The sequence below is a fragment of the Myripristis murdjan genome, chromosome 12 (genome assembly GCF_902150065.1).
Source record: "Myripristis murdjan chromosome 12, fMyrMur1.1, whole genome shotgun sequence".
Taxonomy (NCBI): Eukaryota; Metazoa; Chordata; class Actinopteri; order Holocentriformes; family Holocentridae; genus Myripristis; species Myripristis murdjan.
In genome coordinates, this window is record NC_043991.1 from 21,301,299 (window position 1) to 21,324,236 (window position 22,938).

Here is a 22,938-nt window from a genome sequence, read left to right on the forward strand (position 1 = left end):
ACTGGCAAAGGAGCGTTGAGTGAAGAAACTTTTGAAAAAAAAGTTTATTTGCATGCGTAAAACATGAAATCATCTCCCATGTCACACTTGGAGATTTGTGTCTGTTCACAGAGAGTACAATTTAAGACCGTCCCTTTTTTGGCAGGTTTTACTTCTCTAACGATAAGCTCTGCGAAACATGAGCGTGTGGTGCGTCTAACCAGGGACTCTTAAACTAAATGTGGCCAACTAAAGATTGTTATGTGCAATTTAAAAGACATGGCGTTTTGTTGTGATCATTAGGATGTCATAATATGAAGTTCAATATCCTGCAGCTCAACAGCCTGCCTGAACATATTTCCCTGTCCCAGGCTCATAGGGAGTCCTCTTTCTGCGAAGTTTCTCTGCATCTGCGTCTGTTGCAGCCCTGGACTCGGCCTGTCTTTACCTTGCCATGACCTTCTTTCACGCTCACCATCTCCATGTTTTTTGGAGAGGGAAATAACGAGATAATGAGTTCATTCATGATATGCAGAGGTAATCAGCTTCAACAAATGCGCCGCCGTTCCATTAAGCTTTTTTTTTTTTTAATCAATACGCTAATCCTATATATAAAATAGGCCTGGCCCCGAGTACCTCTGGACATTATTTTTGTATAGCTGGTTTTGCTAATTGTGGAAACAATAATAAACCGTCAAATTTGTCAATGCACAATTATTTTGGTCAAATCTAAAAGCAGTGACCTGTTGATAGCCTATGTTACGCAGGATTTTCGAATTTACATATCAAATGTGCAAATTTTGTTTAATAAACTTGATCATACCTAACCTGGAGGCTAATGGTTTGTAGAAGAAAAGTGTTCCGTATAATGACTCGTGGTTCAGTAAAAATCGGGATAAAAATAAATAAATAAAAAAAAAACATTCCCTCAACTAGATTAACAAGGTTTCATCAGAGGTTTTGGAGAGCAGAAAGCTTAAGAACAGGGGTGGGGACCTGGAAGGAATTATTATTTGGGGTATAGACCAGTGCTGTTCACCCACTAAGCTGCACCCCACCTCCACCACCACCCAGCGGGTGCACCCCCTCCTTCCCCCCCATCCTCAGTTTTCGTCCGGGACTCAGCTTCCGCTTCGCACGGTTGGTCATTGATGCGTAGTGGAGGGGTTAGAGAGAGAGAGGGAGAGAGACGTAGACATAGACAAACAGGGAAAGAGAGAGGAGGGAAGAAGGAGGCGACGGACCTGCTCCTCTGGGACCCAGCTATAGCGTTCTGCCATACTATCAGCAGGGTATGCTTACAAAAAAGGTCCTCGGCTGTAAAATGTTAAATAACGCGCCGAGGAGCGCCTTATAGCTGTCACTGCGCCTGGCGAGAACCTCCAGCCCGCTTTACGGTCGCCTCTCTGCTTGCAAGAAATCTGGACTTAACTCTGGGGGGGAAAAGACACATCCATGGAGATACAGGGTGATTTCTTCGAGCCAAGCGTCTGGATTATAGCCTACACTGAACTGGGAGGAGGCATTTAACGTTTTGAAGACGAGACGGCGTTTCTTTCTTGTGCCACTGTCAGCCCACGCTACGACGTCTTTTCTTTCGTGGGAGGTAAGCTGTTCCTACTCTGCACAGGGCTACTTCGTTGTTCCTGCAGCTTACACCGGTCTAAAGCCTACCGTAGGCTGCACGGCTACACGGCATGCAGGATTTGCCGTATTCCACAAAGTCACTTGTGTTTGTTTGTGGAGAATTCAGTGGGTTATGTATTTCCCCGGTACTTTGATAAGCCCTGGTTATCAATAGCGGTATCATGATATTACCTCCTAGTGCTTTTGTTTTGGTAACATGAATAGACAGTAGGCCTACTTTTCTAAAAGACGGAGGGATCGTGTTGACAGGCCTTCAATGTGCAGCTTTATCCCCCCTAAACAGAGACCTGTCACAGATTTGACGTCAGAAAATCTTCAGGGTATTGATTTACAAGGTCTCATTTACCTCATTAATATTTTCCTTAATGATCTACATGATGTAATTCAGTTTCTGTGACTGTGGCATCTTGTGCCCCCCAGAATATTCATGCCATTGCAGTGAAGTTAAACTTAATACCCTATAACTTTATATGCATTTAATTCCAAATTAGCCTGATAAATGTGTTCTGTCCCTGATGAGAATATTTATATTTTGAACTTGACTGGTAAGCATTTATTAGCCTATAATTGAGTGTTGGGGTACTATCAGTGATTAGACTGCTTTTTTCTAATCGCCTTGTAATACTTAATAGAATGGCAATCACAAAACTGTGCAGGTCTGTGTGTGTGTGTGTGTTTGTGTGTGTGTGTGGCCTACGTTGCCTGCATGAAACTTATTCAGTCTTTGTAATAATGTTAGGTCTGTAGCTAGACAGTGACACTGAAATAGACCTGCCTCTCTGCCTGGATCTTACAGCTGGGACTTTTGGTCTTCGGAGCTCTAGTCATGGCGGACCAAGAGGAATCTTTCGGCCTCCAAAACTCTCCTGGTGGCTCGGATTCAAGGGAATTACACAGCGACAATAAATCAGAGAAACAGAACGGGACCTCAAGCAAATCTCCATCTTCACAGACAACTTATATTCAACAGGTCAGTACTACGAGTCATGCCTCTCACTCTCAGGCTTTGTAGCTTCAACTCGCCTAGTTTAGGAGTCACGGTGTCACAGCATTTTGGAAGGTCACATACACTGTAAAAAATATCCACCAGAGCAACTAATTTAGTCTGTTATTGAATCTTTAAATAAAAAAATATTCTAATGTGATAAAGCAAATTTACTCTTTTCCAGCGCATATCTGCTTGCTTAAAAGTGATGGATCATGTGTCATTTTCATTATAATAATGGGGGGAAAAAATCCGTATCATACCTTGTTTAATAACCGTTTTAAAAATTCCAGAAAGAACGACAATTATACTGGAAAAAGTTTGAATTTTTCTCACCCCACTGACAAGTTCACTGACGGCATTTTGTTTTCCTACTTTTCTACTTGTTTTTACAAAAACAATAGGCCTGTATTAAGACTAAATATGACACTAAATCACTTGTTAAGATGTATAATTCTGCAATATATGTTTTTATGCTGCTTTCAAAAATAGAGGCCTATGCATTGATGTGCATGCAGCTTCAACTGAGAAGTGGAGAATATATTAATTCATATAGTGTGTAGATTAAATGTGCAGTGGCGCAAAATATTTACGCCCATAGCAGGATGAAAGTCGCAGCGCAACTTTTATTAAATAACCTTATAAAAATGACACATAAGGGTTGCATTACCACCTATAAGGCCTATATGATACGTTTGCTGTAGTAGCCTTTTAACGACACATGAGGCCAAACTTTCTTCAGGTTTTCCTCGTAATGTGTTTATTGAAACTAGGATCTATGCTGCACTTCAGACCACCAGCGTTTCTAATGTTAACTTCGGCTGTTGCAAAAACAGATATGTTATTTGGCAACATTTTGACCAACTCATAGCCATCATAAGACAACATAAGCCGGTACAGATTTCCGCAGGAAGGCATCAGCATGTCCCTTTTGCGCACGAGGATTTAATTGTAAAAAGCAAAGCCATGACCGCTGGACAGGCACTTAGATGTTTTATTTTCAAGGGAATGGAGGGAATAAAAGTCTACCTGCACGAGAGGGAACTCTGGATGAAGTTTCACGAGGTGGGAACGGAGATGATCATTACCAAAGCTGGAAGGTAAGAGGACAGACGAAGCAAATCCATATTTTTATGACTGGCAAGCAAAATTCAAAACGAGGGGAATGATAGACTGCTCCATAATCTGTCTGCTTTGCTGAGAACTTACTACATAAACCTTGCATTATGCTATTTTATTTGAGTCTTATGTTTGACTGTAAGTGTAGACTAGGCTTATTTGCAATTTATGGTGCATGAGAATTTGGAAAATCATTGTGAGCAGACGCCTGGGTGGCTCTATAGTGGAAAGCAATACGTTAGTGCAATACTCTGTTATCGACCTATCAGGTTGAAAACACATATGGACAGAAGTAGGCCCCAGGATAAGCAATCATGCTGTAATGTAGCCTATAGGCGAATGCTCATATTCTGCTGGTATGTAGTCAATATTTCCTCATAGATGTAGATAGACAGATTTTTATTTTTGTGTCATGCCAAACATGTGGCCCATCGCACTTGGGATTAAACATCACTATTTTAGAAACTATAGATCTTCCGGTATTACATATACAAAGCATGTGAAAGGAGGAAATGAAAAGAAATATAACTTAAAAACAAAAGAAAAGAAAAAATCCCAAGTGAACTGTTCACATAAAGAACTGTTACATAGACATATCTACAGAATGTCTCGATAAAGAGCTTTTCCCCCCTCTCCCAGGCTTTCGCTAAATAACTGGGTAATTCATATGTTAATATAATATGCTAAATTATATATATGTTTCATGTCTCAACAGCCAACTCAGTCTTTTATGCATCATCCATATTTACAAAACCCTTATATTCAGTTAAATAAACCCAGTAGGCATTTGATTGAATCTTTATTTAATTGGGCTCTATTTAATATGCATACACTCTCATTAAAAGTAATGATCTGCAAGTCGAAGTTCAATCAAAGAAAAATGTAATACGACTGTAAAATGTGAGGCAGCGGCATGATTTATCTTTCACTGTCAATTTCCGTGTGTGTGTGTGTGTGTGTGTGTGTGTGTGTGTCGCATTGTCAGCTCCACAGTTGCCCTTAGAGTGTATCTAGTCAAAATAGCGCGCGTCGGCTGAGTGTGAACTTGAATGTGCATGATGATCGGTGGTCTGTGCTCATGTCAAATTGCTCTGTGCCTCTGATGTGTATATTATGAATGATGGACATTTATTATTCATCGCAGCCACGTTTCAATATTCTTTCCAGTGTGCGCTGAGGGCAAGTTTTTTTTTTTTTTTTTTTTTTCTCACAGCTGCATAAAGACTTCATTATGCTCCCCTCAGACACTTCACCCGTTTCTGGCGTGAGACGATATAGAGCATCCCTCCTCGTCCTTACCCTTTAACTTGCGTTGTTATTGCCACATAGACCTCGGGCCTAACCCTGTTCAGACTTCATGTGCAGTGTTGTCTTTTGCCAGAGTATCATGATTTCTCAAGAAAAATGGACAGACATAAAACTGGCCCCTACTGAAAAAAAATTAAACAAGCTTTTATGATGACCTCAGTAAGACCCCGTGCTGTCAAATGACAATATGTAACTCTCTATCTGTGGTTTTAAACTGCCCAGTGTGAGTTATTGTAGACTAACTCTGTATTTTACATTTTAGCCTAGTTTTGTATGGTTCATTTATTTATTTGATTTAGTTTGGGTGCAGCTTCACATTGCAGTGGCAACATAGAAGTGATTAAAACACAGAAAGTGAGTAGCTTTAAAAACATAGCCTATATATATATTGCCATTTTTAGTTTTTTTTTTTTTTCCTTCCCTTGAGTCGATTGTTTGGAGGCCAAGCCTGCGATGTGTAGCCCTACGCCAGAATGCGCAAAAACCGCCTCTTAAAAACGTCTGAAAATAAGTTGGCTGTGCTAGTTAACAATATTAACCTACCAAATTTGTGTATTGATTTCTCATGCAGAGAAAATAAATCTACGAACTGAAGTTTAGTAACATGAAATATGCTCATTATTCTAATTTTCAACCTATTTTCCATAGTTTCCTGACAGAAATACTAGGGCTAAATCGTTTTTTTTTTCTTTTCAGGCGAATGTTCCCAAGCTTCAAAGTGAAGGTCACTGGACTAAACCCCAAAACTAAATACATTCTCCTGATGGATGTTGTGCCTGCCGACGACCATCGATATAAATTCGCCGATAATAAATGGTATGTGAAAAATAACTCTAACAGTGGTTCTGAAGGAGCAATAGCCAATCAAAATAATCTGCATTTCAGAAACAGTCGTCTTTCACTCTACAGAGCATTTCACATTAACAGGCCAACTTTGTTTGAGGCCCCCAACTTCACTCTGGAGTTTACTCTAATGGGAAATTTTGTATTGATGCTGTTGTCCTGACAGACGAGCATCGGAAGTTAACATAGTCTATTCATTCCTCAAGAATTATGAAGTGTGTATTTTCTAACGGGTGCCAAGAAATTTAGTCAGCAGGTAGAGAGAGAGAGAGAGATCTGCTGGGGCTAACTTTGCTGCTGAATGACTGCTGATTATGTTGCCGAGCTATAGCAGCAGCGCTGAAACAAGGCTCTCTTTCACATCAGTGGGGCATAAGCATGCCTATTTGTTTAGTGTCATGTCTATCTCTCTAACCTTGGTTAAGAATGCTTTGTCAGGGTCAGTGCCTTTCAATGAGGGGACACTTAAAGAGGATAATCACATGCCAATTCTGCCAATAATGACCTGGCCAAAGCATGTCCTGGAACTAATTATTCTCTTGATCCAACACTGTGAAAACAATGTCCATCAGCTCCAAATTGCCCGGTTTTATCCGCACATCTAAAAGAACATTTGTTGGTATTATAATTGCTTAAAGAATGCCTGTTGCAAACTTCCTATAGGGGTAAACTTTCACTACTTTTAAATAGCCTAATTAAGGCCGCAGCTAAATCGATCTTACTGTGCGGGAAATCAATTGAAATTCTTTTCAGTGTTACTCTCAACAGAGTCGCGGTCCTTATATCCAAGTGTACAGCTGATTATAGTGCAGCTGGCTAGGGATGTGCGTCCCGGTCCAGGTGTTAAAGTGTGACTGTGGTGTTGTGATCCAGGTCTGTGACCGGGAAGGCCGAGCCCGCCATGCCCGGGAGGCTCTATGTTCACCCGGACTCCCCTGCCACCGGCGCGCATTGGATGAGGCAGCTTGTCTCTTTTCAGAAGCTGAAACTGACCAACAACCACCTGGACCCCTTCGGACACGTAGGTTGACCCGTGCCTAGGCATAACACCTATCACCTGTAACCACTTGTCTGTGTCTCTGATGCCATAATGTTACAGTAATCGAGGAGGGTACATTCATCCCAGCCGGGGGATTGTGTTTTTTGTGTTAGAGCGCAGGGGCAGCGACAGCTCAGCGCTCCTGGAGCTGGTACAGAGCTGCGCTGTGCTGCAGTGGCATTTCAGCAAGGCGGATGTTTACCGACAGGCGGCTTTGACCCGGGTCGTTCGGTAGGCTAGAAATACCGTGTCACTCTTTTACCACTGCCACCCCCCATACAACATAAGTGCTAATGAGCTTAGGCTACTGATTGTGTTCTTTTCCCCCTTCAGCTCTGAAAACATCTGCATCCATTAATGAAGCATGAAAGTCAATCAGATTAGTTAAAGAGAAGCGGGGCGGGATCTGAAAAAAGAGCTCCTCTCAAAAGTTACAGGGAGCTGCGGGGTGAGGTCTTAAGCCTAGAAGAAAGAAAGTTAGTTTTTAAAAATGTATCTCTGTTAGCTGAAAGTGCTTATTCGAAATTTTAAGGGAAAACAGTATTTTTGGCGTTTCAGACATTTTTTTTTGCCTGCCATTTTATTCCCATTGTTAACAGCGTTATTGATACCAGTAGCCTACTGATTGTAAATTATGTAAGGTCAAATATTACTTATGAAATGTAGCCTATTTAATGTATTTGAAGGGTATTTTTTGTGACCTTATAATTTCAAAGCTTTCTCATTTATGTATCTATATATCTGCCTTTACATATCTTTCTATCTATTTCTCTATATCTATTTCTATTTCTCTCTGAGTATATACAAATACACACACACACACACATCTATCTATCTATCTATCTATCTATCTATCTATCTATCTATATACATACATACATACATACATATACATATATGTGTATATGCACACACACACACACACACACACACACACACACACACACACACACACACATTAGTACATATAGATGCATATGTGAGACTGGGGGGAGGCAAAACAAAACCAATACAAGTCATTCTGATGGCATTGCTGTTTGACACATTTTCCCCCTAGAGGATTTTAATTTAATTGATTGATAGACCAAATGAACATCTAGGTATTTACACCACACCAACACACTTTATACTGGACTTTTAAAGGCCATTTTTTAAAAAGTGAGACTTTTGCTAAAACAGGCACAAGTGTTCATGTTCCTTCTCACTTATAAAAATCCAGTGATTTGCATGACCAACCATCAGGTAGTCTTAATTCTGTCCACTACATTATTCTAAAAGTCTAATCACCTCCAGACTCCCTCCAGCATCTATAGTCATTCAACCACTACTCAACATGTTGACATACAGTGGTTGTGTGATAAAGCTCTTTTATCTGAGAGCTCTCTGAGTATATCCAGCATTCTATACAACAAACATGTTTTTAAAAGAGTTACATCTGTATGTATTTAGCCCTTTTTTAAATATTCCATCTCCTATATGTGCCTGTCTTAAATGTTTTCCTTTCAAATTTGTCCTACATTTGCCTTTTTTTGCTATAAAAGTCTGGTAAGCTGTCAGTGTGTTCAGTGTTGCTAAATGAGTGTTTATGAGACAACATGGACTTGGATCCAGAATATCTTTCACAGCATAGAATACATGTTCTCCAGAGTGTGTAAATAAATAAATAGGCTACATAACTTGCAATGCTTGTGGTAATATGAGAAGAGAAACTTTTGGTCCAGTTTCTCCACTGACTTACTTGATAAAGTCAAACAACAAAAAGTATAATGAAATTACACTCAGCATTTTGCACTTTACTAACAGGAGAAGGTGATGACCTTTTGTTAATCCATGAAAATGGTCTCAAATGCCACTCATAACTTATTCCATATTATGTTTGATTACTCCAATGGAAAGTTTGAACTCCTTAAAACCTAAGACAGTGTGTTTATAGTGACAGGATGTTTAATTTGTTGCAAGACATGAAAGACAGCATTACGTTTTTTTCCAGAGGAAAATATTGTTTAAGCTTCTGAACTTCAACATAAATTTGAAAGTAACTTAAAATGGTATGAAATGTCACATTAGCTGGCTTTTCTAAGTAGAGGCCGGGAGGTAGTTTCCCCCAGAGGCAGTCATGTATAAGTGAATTAAGGGAGTGGAAACTTTTATAAAGTAGTTTTTTTTTTTTTTTATGTATACTTTTGAGAAAACTTCAATTGCTGGCGTTGATTTTCAAAACCCAAAGATCAGTTGGCTTTAGTCCTTTTAACTTTGCCAGTGTTGCCTAGTAAAGTAGCATGACATGCTTGGCACCAAAAGAATAGTTTACCTGGAGTCTCTGTTCTGGTACTTTATGTGGTGCTGTTTTAAATGTAGCGCCCTCTAGAAGCACTCGAGTTGTAAAGCTTCATAAGCCATGTTGGAGTAGTGAGGAACACCTGGGCACCTTCAGCAAAAAGGAAAGGGGAAATTGCAACCCCACCGACCCCCCCACACCAGTCAGGGGGTTATATGGCACCCATTTCCCAACTTTAATTACTCATTATTCTAAACTCCCTATCTTGGCTACTGTGATTCCCCTCCTATCCAAAACAGCAAACATAAACATCATTTACTCCATCAATGCATTTCCATGCTCTCGTTGGCAGGAGATTTCCATAAAGTTTTAAGGTCATGGCCACAATATGGTCAAATTAGATGTACTGCTGTGGAGCTGAACATTTCATACAAATAGGCCTAAACATACATGCATGGAAAAAAACAAAGCAATTATGGCATTGGCAAAAGGTACTAGAAAACAACTTTAATAGTTGTGCTTATTATGGATGGAGATTAAATTAAAAGAGAATCACAAGAATTTAAAATGAATTAAATTGACCTGAATCATATCAAAGTTTCCAACAAATTTTGAGAAAACTGTAAGCTTGAATGTTTTTAATGAATACATATACTATTAATTGTCAGCAACAATTTTTTTTTAATCAGTATCTCTAATGAAACATAATTTTTATTCAATTTTATGGCAATGAAATTAATTTCAGTTCAATGATCATTTTAACAATTAGCAATATTTCTTTATTAGCCAGAGATTATTTTGTTATTATTTGTGCTTTTGCATCATTGTCCCAAGTCTGGGTGAGAATCTAAAACAATTTTCCAACTTTTGGCCATTCAGTGTTTCTCTTCATTCAAGCAGCCATTATCAAAGCACAAACATATGTACATGCAGGCACATAACACACACATACACACACACACACACACACACACACACACACACACACACACACACACACACACACACACACAAGCCACAATCTATCCCTGGTCATATGGCACCTATAGTGATTGTTGCCTTGCCAAAACCCAGCTGGTACAATGAAACTGGAGCTCGGGTGGAATGTGAGCAGTGTTGTAAATTCTGGGTCAGAATGCATTTTTGGTTGGTTGCAGTGGTTCCTGGCTTTCCCTCTTTCGTGCTGGGAGACAGCACCATGGGATTCATAAATGAAATACTGGTGGCTGGCCAGAAATATATTCCATCAGCTTGTTGGTCCAGCTGTTTGAAATAACTTATAGATGATTTATAATTACTCACATTGAGACATGAGACTGAAACATATTGTTGATGGAGAATGGACCAATTTAGGACAGACCTGGAGCAGAAGTTTTCCTCTTGAAATGTCTGGTAATTAGACACACACCCGCAGACAGAGCAGGACCTCCCTCCCTAACTCTGAACTGTTGTGAGGGAGGAAAGACAAGCTAAGGCCCATGGGCTCATGTGTTTGTGTACAGAGTTAATTGTGTAAGCTTTGTATTTTATGCTTCTGAATTATAAGTGGATCAGGTTGAGGTGTCATGCCCTGTCATAGTTTTGATATGTACGATAGCCTTTTGTTATGGTGGCAGCTTAAGCATATCTCATTCGATATTGCTGACAACATGAGTCTTTCCATACATGTTGATGACTGTAGTATTATTTCAGTAAGCAAACTTGAAGAATGCATTTCTCCTTCATTTGTGCCTATGGATTCCTAAAATCATTTGTTTTTGTTTCAAGTTTCATACCAAGTTGCAGCTTTAGCTTTGATCTTTCTCTTAACTCCCGAAATATTTCTCAATGTTATTCATCTCTCCCCTCAATTTGCTCCTGCACTCGTCTCCCTGTCTTCCCACACATGTTTTGGCCAGGAGGGTGGAGTGTGAGGATCCCACTGTTTATATTTGAGTGGCAGTGTGAGATGAGCAATAGATGATGGTGTACAAAGCCTGCTAATCCTGAGGCTCGGGAAAACCCTCTGATGTGGTGGAACTTGAAAGCAAAGGGCAGCGGCTTGAGACCCAAAGTGATCCCTCACTATCATTAAATACTATCATCCAGAGGCTGGGGGAACTGAGATATAAGGGTCCAGGCAGGGCCAGGGAGACGAGGCGTGTGCTGGGGCCCCGGTGGGTGGTCTACAGCAACCACCCTACCCCCACAACCCCTGTCCTAACATACATACTGGACTTTGGGAACCTGTAGTCTGCAGACCATGCTATTTTGCAGTATGAGATATATATTTAGATTATTCCAGGCAAATTGTAGTGTGTCTCAGTGGCAGACATATTCTACTTGTTCTAAAATCATCCAGTGTGGTAGATGATGATGTTTGCATTGATGGGGTCATTGCTGTTGTTGTTGTGGTTGGTCTCTATCTTGGATGTATCTTTCCAGACCTCAAAAAAAAAAAAAAAAAAAAAACAGTTAATGAATGCATGGGAAAATGCTTGATGTAACCTACTTTTTCACTGCACTCTGTTCAGCTAGGTTTGAAAAGGTCTTTCATTGACAGTTAAAAGTGTTAGTCCTGAATCCGGACAAAAACAAATGGTAGCCCTGCCGCAGAGAGTTGAACATGGAGCTGGAGATATTTTTCATTTTCAGACAGAATAATGGGGATTCACAATATAGCATCCAGCACAATATGACAGCTAAACCAAAGATTAAATGTAGTTTTGAAGCTGTTTTAAAAAAGCCCCCAACATTCTCAGGGACCCATCCCACCCAGGACACTATTTGTTTGAACTGCTGTCCTCGGGCAGGAGATACAGGACAATCAAAACGAGGACAAACAGGCTGAAAAACACCTTTTTTATCAAGAAGCGATAACTACACTCAACACTAACTAACAGGCACTATGGTTTGACTTTGGGAATATGTTTGATGTGCAGTGTAAGAGACCTGTGAAATAGGTGGAATGCCCTGCTTATGTGTTTCTATTTTCAGTGTTTCTTCTGTCCCCTTTCTACTTTTTATTTATGTATTTTTTTTTTATTGATTTTTTAAGCTTGAACTTTACACTGAGAAGGTTGCATTCAATTTCATTGTACATGTACAATGACAATAAAGATAATCTATTCTAGTCTATTTTATGTACAGAAACATCATATAATTATACTCAGTATACGCTCACTGTAACTCATTATGTAATGAGTTACAGTAGTTTACAACAATAAGTTTTGTTTTTTCTCAGCGTGGGAACCAACTTGGGTAAATAGTTTAACCTGGGCTCCAAGTGAACACTAGTAGTCCCTCCATGCTGCCCTCCAAGCCCATTTTGGATCCATGTAAATAGTTTGAGTTACACTATTCTTAAAACTGATTTTTCATCTGCAAGTCATGTATGCTGCAATGGCCCATGGTTATCTAATCAAACTGATGTGCTCAACAAATTGTGACTTATAGTTTCTGTATCACAACTTCCACTAAATCAAACTGCATCTATGCATGGACTTGCTGTTGAAATCCATTTTTACCTTGTTCCTCCCCATTACAAACATTTATTGAACCATGAAATGAGATCAAGTTCAACTTGAAATTCATAATGGATTACTATTGCATACTCTATCTAGGCCTCTATGAATGGACTCGGGGTCATGTCTGTGTAATGCTACAGATGCCCTCACAGGTACTGGAGGTCAGAGAAATCTCTTGTCTCTTCTCCACAGCATGCTGACGGTGAAAGGCAGGTACAAAAACAACCTTTAAGATAACAGATAGGAGGAATGCCTGTGGGACACGGCTGGTTGGTGTAAAGGGGGTGGGGGTTTATGTGGAGGAGAAGAAAAAAGCCATGTTTTTTTAATCTCTACATGTAAGTGGATTTAATGAAAATGAAAACCATTAGATTGCTCAAGGCTGATGACCATGACCCCCCGGTCCGTCAAAACAATTAGACTTAAGACCCACAGATGAGAGGGCCTCAAAAGAGAAGTTCAAGGCTCAAGTTCAGCTGGGTGGACCGCGTCTTAATGTCGCCAAGCTGGCCACTGGTAGTAGCCGTCACTTAACACAAACAAGGCTGGTCAGGTTGGAAGGGGAACAAGAAGGGGACATGCTTATGCCAATCTATTCCTCATCAGTGATACTATAGCTCATCTGGTACATTTCTATGACCATGCACACAGCGTTGTGATGTACCAGTGAACTGAGATGGTATGGGTTTGGAGCAACTTAATTTAACTATTTTGTTCTGTTTTAAGTTTGGCTAACCAAACTCAACCAAACAGGCTCAACTTGACAGATCTAAATATACTACATAATGAAATAACTTAGTTTAACCTGGCAGGTGATGTCATTTTATTGAAAACAATATTTCCAGAGAATATAGAATAATCCATAATATTCCATAATAATTCCAAAACTTTTTTTTTTTTTTTTTTTTTTTGGGAGGGCAGCAAAATCAAGAATTTGGCATCATCATACTGTTGATAGATCCATGGAGGTTTGGTGTGAATGATGAAAACAAGAGTGTATTATTATGCTTTCCCAGTTCATACTTTGTTTTGTATTGCTATTGAGTACAGTCATTGCTGAGATTTGTAATCACTGTGTTATATCTCTGTTAAATAAAGTTTAAATAATTAATCTAAAAAAAAATGAAACATTGTTATAACTGAAAATCAAGCGTAATTCTATTTAATAATTAATAAAATGATAACCATGTTATACATTAAAAATGGGGTTCAGTGGCAATATGGAAAATGTGCTCACAATATTGGCGCTGAGGCAACACACGGGCTGCCCGGCAGGGACAACATCCAGAGCGGGATAGATGGATGAAAAGAAAGAAAAATAAACTTAAAAATAAATTTGTGAGACATGCTGAACATATAGGGGAATTCTTCGGGGGAGGCCGCCAAGGCTTTTGGCATTACAATATCTCCCCAAAGCACGCCAAAATAACAGCTTTAGAGCCTCCTACCGCCTGGATTTCTTTGGGGAGCCTTTCCCACATCGCTTGGATTTTGAGGCACCCTAACATTAATCCAGCCCGCGGGCAGCCTTCAACAAAACCTCTTTAAGTTGTATAATTCTCTGTTGTGCAGGGTTTTGGATTGGACAGCCTGTTTGTTAAGTTTTGATTTGGTAACAATTAAGTCACAATTTGTCTGATGGTGCTGCATATCCCTCCTTTTTTTTTTTTTTTTTTTTTCTTAGATCATCCTGAACTCGATGCATAAGTATCAACCCAGGATACACATCGTCAAAGCAGATGAAAATAACGGCTTCGGCTCCAAAAACACGGCCTTCTGCACTCACGTCTTCCCTGAGACAGCCTTCATTGCTGTCACGTCCTATCAGAACCATAAGGTAAGTCTTCAGTCTTGGATTTCGTTTTATTTTTTTGTTATTCTTAAAATATGTATTTTTAAAAATGAAAAATTATTTTAAAAACGGTGTAATTTAAACATTTTTTCAAACTAGAAAAACAAGGGAAAACTTGGCAGGCATACAAACAGAACCGCGGATTGCCAGAAAGCAGAAAAGAAGATATAAATTCTGCCACGAAAGCCCGCCGGCAAGTCCCAAGCTTTGGTGGGCTGGGTATACACGGGTGAAAATTAAAAGGATGTAAAGTATCGATCTTTCCACAATGTAAGAGTCACGCCTTGTCACTGTCCGCTTCAGTAGGTGGCTGAGAGTCGCTGGTGTGACACTGAGTCACTGCAGATCCCTGACCTGAGCCTCAGCGTCCTCAGACTAACAAGACCCGGAGTGGCCTGACTTAGGCTACCAAATGACTTTGTGTTAAATCTCCTTCCGAATGGAAGGGTAATGATAACACAGTAATAACAGAACAATAAAAACACTAAAACACTAAATGGAGCTTATAGTAAAAACAACAATGTTATATAATAATAATAATAATAATAATAATAATAATAATAATAATAATTATTATTATTATTATTATTATTATTATTGTTGTTGTTGTTGTTGTTGTTGTTGGTGTTGTTGTTGTTGTTGCTGCTGCTGCTGCTGTTGTTGCTGCCGCTGCTGCTGGTGTTGTTATAATAATAATAATGATGATGATAATAATAATAATAATAATAATATCATGATAATGTTTTGTTCATATTTATATTTAAGGTATTAGTACTTTTAACAACATGGCAGCACTTTTTTTTTTTAAAGCTGTGCTACGTTGTTGACACCTTAAAATAGCTTATGCAAATGAAACTATTTCTGCCCTCATTTTTCTATTTTTTTCCCGAAGAATATGTGCTTGTTTTCAGAGCCGTGACCTCTCATAAACGAATAACTCCTTCGCTCAATGTTGGTGCATTACTGAAATTTAACCAGCCTTTCCTCTAATTCCCTTTCTTTCTTTCTTTCTTTCTCTCTCTCTCTCTTTGCTTTTGAAAATACATCCTCTGCATAGCCTACAGCGTATTGTTTTAGACGGATGCGCTTGAGGGAACTACAGTTTACAAACTGTTTAAGAAACTCCTGCATGCCAATTAAATTAAATATATTAGCCCGAATCTTTTTTTCTATAATAGTTTGAAATATTCACCTTTATTTGACAAGCCGTTTCTGTAAACACACGATACTGTGGCATTTTTTTTTCCCTCTGAGTTGTCTATTTCTCGCTGCTAATTGCGCAATCCTGCCTTAACCAAACATCAATGAACTGTAATTTAAAAGTGTTGCGCGACTGTTTTCATTGCAATTTAAACAGCTGCAGCCTTGCCAGCTTGAGAGATTTTGTTGGTTTCTTCACTTAAACCTCGACAAATTGGAGAAGGATAAGCCACAGGAGTTAAAATAAATTAGAGCTAAATTTCTAAGTAATTCGCATTGAAATATCTCGCAAACAAGATCACTTCTTTGTCAAACTTTTGTTGTGCTTCACAGCCTTTTAAGCCTCTTCGGAGAAACAAGCAGGGGGAAAAAAGAGTCCATCCCTCACTTCCACAGAATCCAAATAGTCTAGCTTTTAAAACTCTGTTGGGACACGAATCATTTAGTGTCTGTTCAACGTCCTTTTTAACCACGTCTCACTAACTTTTTACTTTGGGGCAGAGGGAATATGGGAGAGAGGGGCGAAAGCTCATAATGTCTCCAGAGCCAATCCCAAGTCTCAGCGCTTCTGGGAACAGGAAGCACAAATGGCCACATTCTGTAGAAACCATTAATTATTTTCAAACATGTTATTGGGGGCGGGGGGGCTGAGATCGCAACCCTGGCCTAATTATCTGGGGCTTGCCAGACCTGCAGAAAAACAATCATTTCAGATTTCCAGGCCCTTTACCACAACTGTCTAATCAAACAGTCCAACATCTGCCAAAGCAATATGTGCGGGGGGCATGTGTCCAATTCACCTGTTAGTCTCTCAGCTAACAAAAATGGTCAAAGTGTCTCTGGTTTCAAGTCTTTGGTTTCAAAGCTGTAATTAAAACATTTTCCCAAATACTGTATTCTGAAATAGCACGTCTTTAGGAAATTTTCTTAAAGAGAAAGAACTAACTGGCCCATAACACTATAGGCTGCAATTAATTTGTATTTATTAAATCTGATTTTGTTTTCCTTTCTTTAAAAAAAAAAAAGTCCGTTTTATATATATTTTAACACCCTAACCCATCTGGAAATATGTTTCAGAGCATGGATGATATGTAGGCTTTAGTTGTTTTCATGAGCACAGCTTGGACACAGTTGAGTAAAACACTGTAGTCGTTGAAACAGAAAGATGAACCCTATAAAGCCTTTTGTATCATATATGATACACATTTTCAATTCCGTTTTTCGTTTTCAGTTTAATCAATACTTGACCAAAATACTGTTGTATACCTTTGAACACTTCCCCTGTTCACCCTGGACCATACCATTGGCACTTCAAGTACATATAATATATCATATACCAGAAAGGTCGTGTAATAACATATATATATATATATATATATATATGTTATTGATATATATATATATATATATATATATATATATATATATATATATATATATATATATATATATTGTTATAGGACTAAATAAAGGGTTCAATTTCAAAAAATTGGAATTTTCTGCCAATTCTTTCATTGTTCAGGCTTTATAGGGTTAAAAAAAAAAAAAAAAAAAAAAAAAAGACAGTCTTGTCTGATTGTCTTGAACATAGCCCCAAATGATTATTCTAATTTTTCTGTTAAAAAAAAAAAAAAGATGATCACTTTCTGGTCTTATTATTTCCATCAGCTATGCTCATTCAGTTAGAGCTTGCTGTTATTGTACTACTGCTGTTGTATTTAAAGTATTAGACTAACCATGGCTATGGTTTATAATTATTTCTTGTCGCTCACATTTTCTTCTTCAATAGTGTGCGAGTTTAAAGAGTTTAAAAAAGTGTGTATGTGTGTATGTGTGTGTGTGTGTGTGTGTGCAGATTGATAGAGTCAGGCTGTGTGCATTAACAAGAATCTAGGAAAGTGTCACAAGAGAGGTTTTACAACATTCAGAGAAAGTGTCAGCCAGCGTGCAGACAAACCTCCCGTCTTGTCAGGAGGCTGGAAGAATACAAGAGCTGCCAACTAATTTACCTGCCAGGAACCGCTGCTCACGAGAGGGATATCCCTGGATTGTGTTTAACCTCTTTGGGATTAAGTTACTATTTTGAGGTGGCTCTCAAAACTCACACTGCACTATTACTTGTTATATATTTATGAAGACATCCTGATCAAAACAAAGTAATATAATGCACCGCGCATCTGTTAGGCACACATCAGTTTGCAGTGTTACACTGGAGACAAACACATACAGTAAAAATTATATAATAAAAAAAGATGTGTTATTGAGACATTGAAATAGCATCTAAACTTTCAGGAAATATGACCAGCGGTTATTTTTCTTCTGCTGGGTGGCTGACTACTTTGCGTGCAACTGTAAGCGTAGTGACACCCATTGAAAAAACATCTGAACTGTGCTCTGCAAGAACCAAAACTGTCATCATATGAGCCTCAAACTGCAAAGAACATGCCTTTTCTACGAAACTGGCATATAACTAACTAATAGAACTGTTGCAGTCCAATATGATGCACAAATTGTGTTGGTTTTAATTTATGCTGTCCGACTTTTCGAGATCTCTCTTATTTGCATTTCTTGAAAGGAGGTATAGGAGGACCAGCCTAACAAAATAGTTTGACTGCACACTTTACTAAAGCCAGTTGTGTTTTTGCTGTTTCAGATAACCCAGCTGAAGATTGAGAACAACCCTTTTGCAAAAGGTTTTCGTGGGAGTGATGATATGGAACTGCACCGCATGTCCAGAATGCAAAGGTATAAATACTTTCTAAAGCAATGTAGCAATGTAGCAATGTTCATTCATTTTGGAATATGTATTTTTTAAAATATGTAACCTTTAATCTGTGTCCTCCATTGATCCCCAGCCTCTGTTCATGGAAAGATTTACCCAAACAGAAACATGGTGAATGAGTAGATAAATGTAACCACAATTAGTTAGGGATTACTGACATCCTGGTCACAATGTCACTTAACAAGCCCCACTATAATCCCTCAATCACCCAAATGCAAGCCAGTTTTGAGTGTTATTTTCAGTGAGAGTTATTTTCAGTGATGTAAGTGTAGTTCTTGATCTTCAGCCAGTCTTCATGTTGAAGACTTTTATGGCTGATCTGGCAGGGCCTCTGAAACATGAGTGCAACATCTCCCTTCCACATAACTCTCGTTACTTACCAGGATGTTCCAACCAGTTGTGTGTGTCTGCTCTGTGTGTGTGTGTGTGTGTGTGTGTGTGTGTGTGTTGGTGTGTGTGTGTGCGCACGTGCATTTGTGTTGAACTGGTGATATCGCCGGGTCCAGGAGCCAAGGCAGTATATGACCACATTGCTCTCTCTCTATTATTCAGTCCAGATGAGGGATGGAGCATGCGTCCATACTGTGTGGAAAACACATTTTCAAAGGAGAAAATCTGGTTTTGAAACTCACAATCCACCCACCCCCTTTGAGCAGCCAATGCAGGGCCTTGTGTGCATTCAAATGAAGAATTCCTAAATCAGAGAAAACTGGAAAAGCTGTTTGGCTTTTCCACTCGGTGTTAAGAGCCCCACCTCCTTCCCATAACTTTTATTTTTGAGTCTGAGAATAAAGTTCTTTGCAATTAGCCAATGCAGATTTATTTAATGGGATTTATGTTTGTGAAATTGTTAAGTTGAAAACGGGAGAAGAAATGCTGGAAATAACTCATTGAGGTACCACCATGATACCACCACATTCAGCAGATTTTTTTAAAAATACTCCCAAACAGTTTTTAAAAAATTGTGCTCTTGACTATGTCAGACAGATGTTAAGTTACTTTAAGTAGGTGTGTGCCATATGATAATGCTGTTTTTTGAGTTAGATTCATTTCACCTATAGAAACTTGCAAATGAATTGAGCTTGGTCTGAGTCCAAACCACACTATCATTCTTACGTGCCATTGTCCAATCCTTGCCAAGCACAGTGAGCTACGCACGTCTGCTCTTGGTTACAATTTTGAAGGGAGAGCTTATTGCAAAACCAGGTCACTGTTTCAGATGGAACAAACCCTGGAATCAAAGAACCAGAAGCAGCAAAATGATCTATTGATGGATCCTATGGATTAATAGCAGTGAAATACATGCTGGCATTTTCATTGGAAAGGGATTTCCCCAGAGCATTGTCCTTCAGTGTGTCATAAGTAGGTGTGATTCATTGATGGTGAACATGGTTAATTGCCTTTGAGTACAGATGTTAGGATAAATGGATATGCATAAAATTATTGATGGCAGTTATTAAAGTAGAAATCTACCACAGTGCACTGACCATGTGTGTGGAGCAGGATTGTAGGAAGGCTGTTGCACAAAACATTTTATTTAAATGTTTCATTGTAATTGTGTGTGTCTCTGTGTGTGCTTGTGTGTGTCTGTGAATATGTGCACACAGTACCAAGGAGTATCCAGTAGTGCCTCGTAGCACAGTCCGCCAGAGAGTGGGCAGCAGCCAGAGCCCATTCAGCGGGGAAGTCCAGGGCATGGCCAACCCAAGCACCCTTGCCGCCCAGTACTCCCAGTGTGAGAACGGAGTCACAAGCACCTCGCAGGACCTGCTGCCCCAGTCGGGTTCCTACCCTTTGCCACACGAGCACAGCCAGGACTATCACTGCATCAAGAGGAAAGGTAGAGGACCCTCCTGTGACATGAGCTCTAACAGAATAAAATGGCCCGTGCAACTGTTGAATTGGATACACTCAGACCCTGTTTGCACCTGGTTTTAATATGGATTTTGGGTTATTGGATCACAAGTGGACAGTGCCACATGCAAGTTTAAACAACCAAAAAAAAAAACACATTATGATCCGATCACTCAAACCACTTTCTGATGCATCCCTGACAGGGACGTAGTGAATGAAGTGATATAGGCAGTACCGGAATCCGGACACAAATGGCCAGCTAAAACATTTTCAAAACAGATTATAAACACAGGTGTTAACTGTGATATGGCACTTGTGTTCAGATCACCCAAAATGCATGTTAAAGACCCCCTACAACAAAGGTTAATTTTTAACCTGGTTAACATGTCCATGTAGTGTTTTTCATGTGCTCCAAGACATATCGGGAATGAACTGATGGGGTCACTTGAGTGTTTTATTTTCACAAAAAATCAACAAGACCAACTCAAATTGGCCATTTCACATGAACAATATTAATGGAACTTAGAGATTTGCTGATTTTTTTTTACATGGATAGATTATCAACTATGACTAGTTATAAGTTGGTGTGTTACGACTCGGTGTGTGAGCAGGCAGGGGACTGTTTGCATATTCATAGATCTGCACATTTTTAATGAGGACAATTTGAAGAGTTACATCTAAGCTGTTTTAAGGCATGAAGGAATGTTTTTCCATGGCAAAAATATTTTAATATATAATACTGAGGAACAAAGATGTTTTTTTAGGGTTTTGATCAATGGCTGGAGGGGGACTTTAAAACCAAGCCTGAACAAGGCCTTAGAGTTTTGTACTAGGAAAAGGCGTAATTTGGCAACTGAAGTGTGCTGAAAAGCAGCATGGTTCTGATAAATGAAACATTTGTTTCTGATATCAGTGCATGAGACAATGTTGTATGATTCCAAAATATGTGATCACAGTTTATTGACATTTTGATGTTTCATGCTAAGTAACAGCATTGTTCAACTCTATAACTCTGTCTGCAGTGGAGGATGACTGTCACTCCAGTGAGCACAGCTATAAGAAAGCCTATCTGGAGAGCTCGTCCAGTGAGGAGGACCATTACTACCGTCCCGTCAGCTATCCCCAGACCCTCGGCCTGGCCAGCGGGCCCTACCGGAGTGAGTCAAGCCAGCGGCAAGCTTGTATGTATGCCAGTGCCTCCCAAGGTGCTGAGCCCGTTCCCAGTCTGGAGGACATCAGCTGCAACACCTGGGCCAGTGTTTCACCCTACGGGAGTTGCTCCGTCACTACCATGCAGCCAATGGAGCGGCTGCCCTACCAGCACTTCTCAGCTCACTTCACCTCAGGGTCTCTGGTGTCCAGACTGGGTGGCGTGGGAGGCCATGCCTCTCCACAGCTGGGTGACGGCCACCATGCCGCCATGTATCAGAGCTCCATGGCACACCAGACTCTGGGCCGCCAGTGCAGTCCTGGAGCAGGGATCCAGTCGCCCACAGCCGGGCTACAAGGAAATGAGTACCTCTACACACATGGTATCCCGCGTACACTATCCCCACACCAGTACCATGCCGTGCATAGTGTCAGCATTATGCCAGAGTGGAATGAGAATAACTAAAAGAGCTTCCGTCACTGTCAACGGATGGACATGTCAAAAGGAAAAAAACACAAAAGGACCAAATTCAGGCTGGGTTTAGATGAATTTATATTTATATTTTGGAAGGATATGTTTGGCTGTTCAACCTAGTGAGATCCATGGTTGAGTCATTAATATCAACAGCATTGGATATTCATAGGATTTTGCATTCAATGGGCGTGCAAGCATCTAAGCTCTTAAGTTGCTGCCACAGCATAGGAGCTTATGGGCAAATAAACATGTGGAGGGAAAAGTCAGAGGAGAGTAAACACGAAGACTGCTTCAGAGACAGTGAACACAATGGAAATGCCCACACTGTGCCATAATGGACTGAAATGCTGCAGTGGGTTTGCCAAGATTGTTCCATTTTTAAGATGTCCTCATGTGGTGGTGTGTTTTAGAATTTTGATGTTTAAACGATGACTGAACGTGTTTTCATCTTCTACTTGGATGAATACAAAACTCCTTTATTTTGTATAGTTGTACATGTCTATGATTTTGTGTAAAAAAAAAAAAAAAAAGCATTTGCCTTCTGTCACATTATCTTGAGTTCTCATCTTGTTAAGCCTTTATAGTTAACAATTTATCTTTAAGTAAAATTGCTATAAGTTATGAAACGAAGAAGCAGATAGGAGCATTTTTTTTGTGGCTCTTCAGTGAATTTGCTTGGTCTGCTTTTCCTACAACTGGTTAGATTTACATGCACAGGGAATCTTCATGGCATGATCAGAATACTGAATTTAAAGGGTAAACCAAGGTTATTATCAACCAAGGCCTTTTTTCCCTAGTTTTTGCCACCATGCAAATCTGTTCTGAGCAAAATTGCATCACTTATTTTACTGGACACTGGGTACGCAGGGAACTTTGTCCTCTAGTGCAGTTCAGTGGGGCAAAGGGAAACTCAAATAGTCAA

The 22,938-nt window shown here is 39.6% G+C and overlaps 1 protein-coding gene across 1 annotated transcript; it reads left to right on the forward strand.

Annotated features, from left to right (window-relative positions):
* Positions 1-1,531: 1,531 nt before the first annotated feature.
* tbx5a (T-box transcription factor 5a) lies at positions 1,532-22,011 on the forward strand. Its single transcript, XM_030065528.1, has 9 exons — positions 1,532-1,585; positions 2,423-2,596; positions 3,617-3,711; positions 5,735-5,854; positions 6,755-6,902; positions 14,389-14,541; positions 18,410-18,501; positions 20,146-20,378; positions 21,415-22,011. Exons 2-9 carry the CDS (start codon positions 2,453-2,455, stop codon positions 22,005-22,007), a joined length of 1,578 nt encoding a protein of 525 aa, XP_029921388.1. The 5' UTR covers positions 1,532-1,585; positions 2,423-2,452; the 3' UTR covers positions 22,008-22,011.
* The last annotated feature ends 927 nt before the right edge of the window (positions 22,012-22,938 follow it).

Excerpts from the sequence above, each read along its gene's own strand:
- tbx5a (XM_030065528.1), top strand. The coding sequence starts at position 2,453 with ATGGCGGACCAAGAGGAATCTTTCGGCCTCCAAAACTCTCCTGGTGGC. Across the intron at positions 6,903-14,388 it reads ACCTGGACCCCTTCGGACAC|ATCATCCTGAACTCGATGCA; the intron begins GTAGGTTGACCC and ends TTTTTTTCTTAG. Across the intron at positions 14,542-18,409 it reads CGTCCTATCAGAACCATAAG|ATAACCCAGCTGAAGATTGA; the intron begins GTAAGTCTTCAG and ends TTGCTGTTTCAG.